Genomic DNA, 6,214 nt, shown 5'->3' with positions numbered 1-6,214 from the left:
AAGAGGAGCAGAAGAAGAAGAGGAGAGAAGAGAAGAAGAGGAGCAGAAGAAGAAGAAGAGGAGCAGAAGAAGAAGAAGAAGAAGAAGAAGAAGAGGAGAAGAAGAAGAAGAGCAGAAGAAGAAGAGCAGAAGAAGAAGAAGAAGAAGAGGAGAAGAAGAAGAAGAGCAGAAGAAGAAGAAGAAGAAGAGGAGAAGAAGAAGAAGAGCAGAAGAAGAAGAAGAAGAGCAGAAGAAGAAGAGGAGCAGAAGAAGAAGAAGAGAAGAAGAAGAGGAGCAGAAGAAGAGCAGAAGAAGAAGAGAAGAAGAAGAGCAGAAGAAGAGGAGCAGAAGAAGAAGAAGAAGAAGAAGAGGAGAAGAAGAAGAAGAGCAGAAGAAGAAGAAGAAGAAGAAGAGCAGAAGAAGAAGAAGAGGAGAAGAGGAGAAGAAGAGGAGCAGAAGAAGAAGAAGAGCAGAAGAAGAAGAGCAGAAGAAGAAGAAGAGGAGAAGAGGAGAAGAAGAAGAGCAGAAGAAGAAGAAGAAGAAGAGAGAAGAGGAGCAGAAGAAGAAGAAGAGCAGAAGAAGAGAAGAAGAAGAAGAGCAGAAGAAGAAGAAGAAGAAGAGGAGAAGAAGAAGAAGAAGAAGAGCAGAAGAAGAAGAGAAGGAGAAGAGGAGCAGAAGAAGAGCAGAAGAAGAGCAGAAGAAGAGAAGAAGAAGAAGAGCAGAAGAAGAAGAAGAAGAGGAGAAGAAGAAGAAGAAGAAGAGCAGAAGAAGAAGAAGAGCAGAAGAAGAAGAGAAGGAGAAGAGAGAAACACAATATTCTGTTCTCAATATTTACTGATTTACTCTCAGATACAGGATATGATCATTACCTTTACAAGCTGCTGGTGTTCGTTACCACGGCAACCGCAGGTGGTGTTCGTTACCATGGCAACCGCAGGTGGTGTTCGTTACCATGGCGTTGAACTCGCTTCTCGTGTGTAAAAACTTCATAAAAGCTTGCCGTGTGTCATAATTATACATTATATACGGTTATTTTATATTATAACTATTGACTATTGTACTATTATATTTATATTTTATATTTGTTAAAATATATTGATATAGGAACTGTTGTTGTCAAGTAAGATTAATGTGTGTGTGTGTGTGTGTGTGTTCTAGTGTGGATCACGGAGGAGAGTTCACGATGACATACAGACTACACAGATGTAAGTCCTCAAACACAGTTTTAGTGTGTATTGTTGTAAATGTTCTGTTGTAATGTGTGTTCTTGTGTTCAGACGCCGTTGATCTCACACTGGATCCAAACACAGCACACACTCGTCTCGCTCTGTCTGAGGAGAACAGAAAGATGACGAGTGTGAGAGAGAGTCAGTCGTATCCTGATCATCCAGAGAGATTTGATGGGTGGCCTCAGGTTCTGTGTGGAGAGAGTCTGACTGGACGCTGTTACTGGGAGGCTGAATGGAGTGGAGAGGCTGGTATATCAGTGTCATATAAAGGAATCCAGAGGAAAGGAGGGAGTTCTGACTCTGTGTTTGGATTTAATGAGAAGTCCTGGAGTCTGAGACGCTCTGATCAGAGACTCTCTGTCTGGCACAATAGTAACTCCACTGCTGTTTCTGCTGGTTCAGGATCCTGTAAGAGAGTAGGAGTGTTTGTGGACGAGTCGGCCGGCACTCTGTCCTTCTACAGCGTCTCTGACACACACACACTCACACACTTACACACATTCACACACACATTCACTGAACCACTTTATGCTGGATTTAGCCTTTATAATGTTAACTCTTCAGTGTCTCTGTGTCAGATTCAAAGAAAATGTGGAACCATTTAACAATTTCTCAATTTAAAATTTTGAATTACATAATTATACACACTCTCACTCACACACACTCAGACTAAATGAATACTTTTCCAGTTGTTTAACTGATTATGTGTGTTACTGCATTATCACCGTTATTGATATTCACACACTTTATTTGTGCACAGTGTGTTATTAAAATCCTTCAGATGATCTGATTAAAACTGCTGGATCTCAGAGGATTATTATAATCAATAATGTGAGATGAATAACACATCATCTATATAATCATAGAGATAACTGTAAAGTGAATATGAATCTTCACATGTTTTATTACAGTTTAATGATGTTATTGTAGTTTATGGTCAATAAACGCTTGTTCCTGGTTCAGTCTGAACATGTTTCTTCAGTTGTTGATGTTTGACTGTTATTTTCATTCATAATAAGCGTTTGTCACCCTGAGTTTCACTGTTTTACACGTTTGCTTTTTAATGTCCAGTTTTGACTGAATCACTTTATGAATCTTCATCAAAAGAGAGTTTGGATTGAATCTGATCAAAGTCAAAAACACTTTATTTCAGTGTGTAATTATATATTTAAGTACTGAGTAATAGTCTGGTGTCGTGAGACCTCAGGTGTGTGTGAATAAAGCTGAACTGAATTAAATACTCAGCTGGTGTGTGTCTCTCTACTGGAATCACACACACATCTAGTTTAGCAGAAGGAGAATCTCATGTGTTGCTGGAGGAGAAAGAGGACGAGCACTGTTTTGACTAGTTGTCTGTGAATAACTCAATATTCTTATTGCTCTTTGATGTCTGAATGCTAATATTATTTGTGTTTGATTTGCGCTGTGGATTCTTCTAAATCGCACAATAATAGTTGAACAGGAAATGATTGCTGTAAAGTTTTGACATTTGAAAGACCAAGATGAAAGGTTAAAGTGTTCAGGAACGAGTTTACAATGTGAATTAAAGTAGTAAAAGTAAAATTATGAATATATATGAGAAAGAGAGGTATCTCATGTGTATATAAACACGTATAACCTCAATATATTTATTTTCATGTTTTGCACTTATTTATTAAGATTTTGAAATGAAAAGAGTGAATCAGTTTAAACATCCATAAACATCTAATTATCAAAAACACAATGCTGACGAAACCGATTACAGTCAAATAAACACACTTACAAAGAGTAACAATCAATTCAGCCTTTATTTCATATTCACCTCATTTACAAATATTACCGTTCTGGTCATTTATCATTTCATAAACAGAAAACACAGCAGATTATCAGAGATCAGCATTAAATCTCTATCATCTGTAAACTGAACTCAGTTTTACTTCAGCATATTTGCTTTAGGATCTTGAATTATTACATATAACATCAGATTTTCATTGGAGTTTAACATCATAATTGTGTCCCTGTAACTCAAGTAAATCAGTTTGACCGAATCAAAGAGTTAAATCAAGTGGAGCTCAGAGGCTCATGTCCTCCATCACGAGTTTCACTTCATCATTTACTGTGTTTGGACCCGGAGGAACGTGAGCTTAGAAAACACCCATAACTTAATATTGTTCAGCTTAAACCATATTACATCTAATCAGTAACTGCTCATTAATGAGTGAATGCACTAAAGTTTTAAAGTGTTGAATGTCACGACGTTTGTAACATGCTATCACTTCATTTAACCCCTTTTTATTAATTAAAAAATGAGAAATTCTTTGAAATTAATTGAATTGAATGCAATAAGAGCATGCTTTTGTCCCAGGGACACAAGTATGTAACAGCACACACATATTTGAACTGGAAATGTTTGGTTCGGCACGTATATGTACCGAATGAAAGCAGAGTTGTTGTAACCACTGAACTTGCTGAACTTCAGTTTGTGCAGAACATGATTTGAATCTCCCGAATTTAAATTGTGATCTAATTAGTCCAGTCGTTTTAAGCCAAAATGGGGGTCAACCTTGAACAAATTGCAACAGAAGCAAACTCAACTGATTTTGTATCCTCAATATGTCCTGAGTAAGGGAAAAAAAGCCCCGAAGAATCCCATTAGGGGAACGTTTAGAAAAAGACTCAAATATATCCCATTCATACGCCTATTCATTCTTTTTCTCACGTGAAAAGGGTAAAAATTTTAACCTTTAAATATCATCATGAAAATCACCGAGTTGATTACTTACATCAAGACAAACAAAAAATGTATGACAAGTTTTTTGCAATTGTTTGTTAACATGGACAAACGGTGCATAATCTAATTACATATGTGCTAATCTGCACAATTACCCCAAACAGATCTAAACATTGGGTATATAGCAGGTGAAAATGTCTTGTATAATTTTGTTGACATATAACAGTAAACTATTTAATATTAAGGTCTGAATGGAACCCATTTACCCATGAACATTAATGCAGGAAGAAGTACTTTAGAAACCAGCCTTTATTAATTATTATGGCAGAGATGGGGTTTGGGGCTGGGGCCGTGGGGCTGTTGCTGAGGGATGAGCCTGAGGGAAGAACAGGAGACACGGGTAAGGAAGATGGAAGAAGACAAAAGGTAGGTGAAATAAAAAGTGTCTGGATCAAAAAATCTAATTACGTACACAATGCACTCAATGCCCAAACCCCATCTCTGCAATAATAATTAATAAAGGCTGGTTTCTAATGGCGCTTTTCCACTGCTGGTACGGCTCGGTACGGTTCGACTCGGCGCGGAACGGTTCGGCTCGCTTCGCTTTTCCACTGCGTGGTACGACTCGACTCGGTACGGCACGGTTCGGTTCGCTTTAGCTCGGTTGCTTTTCCACCGCAGTTAGTACCTCTTCAAAGTGGGTGGGACTGATCGTTATTTTGTCCCTACACTGTTTGTAGGTCCGGTGATAGCCGTGTGCGGCTAAGAGCTTAGCTACTTCTTGGAACACTTTTTCATTCCGTTTTGCCCCATCCAGCTCTCGCTGGATCCGCTCCTCGGCAACCAACGAGAGGAACGTCTGCACCTCGTCCACTGACCACGATTCAACCATTTCTTTTTAAAGTTTAAAAAACAGATGCTACCGCGTTGGCTGTTGTCTACTGGTTATTTAAATCTAGCGGGTTTAGTGTCCAATGACGCTGGTAGTGACGATTCTGTCTGACCAATCAGTGATCTGCAGTGTTTTTACGTCACATTTTAGTACCGGTACGGTACGCTTGGAACCTCAACAGACCAGGTACCATTTAAAGCGAGCCGAAGCGAGCCGTACCGTACCGGACCATGCAGTGGAAAAGCACCACAAGTGAGCCGTACCGAACCGAACCGTACCGGACCATGCAGTGGAAAAGCACCACAAGTGAGCCGTACCGAACCGAACCGTACCGTACTATGCAGTGGAAAAGCGCCATAAGTACTTCTTCCTGTATTAATGTTCATGGGTAGCCTAAATGGGTTCCATTCAGACCTTAACATTAAGTCTTTTACTGTTATATGTCAACAAGATTCAAAAAAACATTTTCACCTGCTATATCCAATGTTTAGATCTGTTTGGGTAATTATGCAAATTAGCTAATACGTAATTATATTATGCACCGTTTGTCCATGTTAACAAACAATTTAAAAAAACTTGTAATAATTTTTTTGTTTGTCTTGACTCGGTGATTTTCATGATGATATCTAAAGGTTAAAATTTTTACCCTTTTCACGTGAGAAAAATAATGAATAGGCGTATGAATGGGATATATTTGAGTCTTTTCCTAAACGTTCCCCTAATGGGATTCTTCTGGGATTTTTTTTCTTACTCAGGACATATTGAGGATACACAATCAGTTGAGTTTGCTTCTGTTGCAATTTGTTCAACCTTTTTTCATAAAATGACTGGACTAGATGGGACGACACGCTTTATGTCGATATACGCTGATGTTGTGAACGCATCTGAAAAATATTGGACACAGAGTGACACAGAGTTGCAGTGAGAAAAGCACACAGCAAAATCCCCAGTGTTAAATTAACACTCCTGAATGAACCTCATTGGTTCTTGCTGAAGCTCAAACATGCTGTGTAACACGAGAATGAACCTCATTTGTTCTTTAATTCAAGTTCTTACCAGAACCAGGAAGTATGACCATATTAGCCCGGTTCGGTCAACACTGCATTGGCTCCCTATTACAGTTTTTCTCGATTGCTTAAACACATTTCTTGAAACTATGCCTCGTATTCTCAAAACAGCAAACACAAATCCATAACGTCCCACCCAATTCCCCAAACATCCCATTTTCAGGTCAAAATGAAGCTCTACACTCAAAACCATTCACTCTTGCTGAAAAACCAAACTTTGCCCTCAGACAGGACACACAAGCCCTCAAAAATACACACACTACAACATAGTCTTACACAATGGTGCTATAAATTCAAAACAACATTTCCAAAACTGGTTAAGTCATGTTGCTGTGAC

At 38.7% G+C, this 6,214-nt stretch overlaps 1 protein-coding gene across 7 annotated transcripts in view; it reads left to right on the top strand.

Moving 5' to 3' along the window:
• Positions 1-2,243, top strand: part of LOC130084988 (NACHT, LRR and PYD domains-containing protein 3-like) — a 64,125-nt gene extending 61,882 nt beyond the window's left edge. For all 7 annotated transcript variants that reach the window (XM_056250529.1, XM_056250534.1, XM_056250535.1 and 4 more), the window contains 2 exons: positions 1,138-1,184; positions 1,257-2,243. In XM_056250529.1, the coding sequence (XP_056106504.1) occupies positions 1,138-1,184; positions 1,257-1,813 (604 nt within the window). In that variant the 3' untranslated portion in view covers positions 1,814-2,243. The remainder of the gene's footprint in view (positions 1-1,137; positions 1,185-1,256) is intronic.
• The last annotated feature ends 3,971 nt before the right edge of the window (positions 2,244-6,214 follow it).

The sequence above is a fragment of the Rhinichthys klamathensis genome, unplaced genomic scaffold, assembly GCF_029890125.1.
Source record: "Rhinichthys klamathensis goyatoka isolate OS25496 unplaced genomic scaffold, OSU_Roscu_1.1 h1tg000070l_1, whole genome shotgun sequence".
Classification (NCBI taxonomy): Eukaryota; Metazoa; Chordata; class Actinopteri; order Cypriniformes; family Leuciscidae; genus Rhinichthys; species Rhinichthys klamathensis.
The sequence above is the reverse complement of the archived record's forward strand: the minus strand, read 5'-3'. Positions and strand labels throughout refer to the sequence as shown.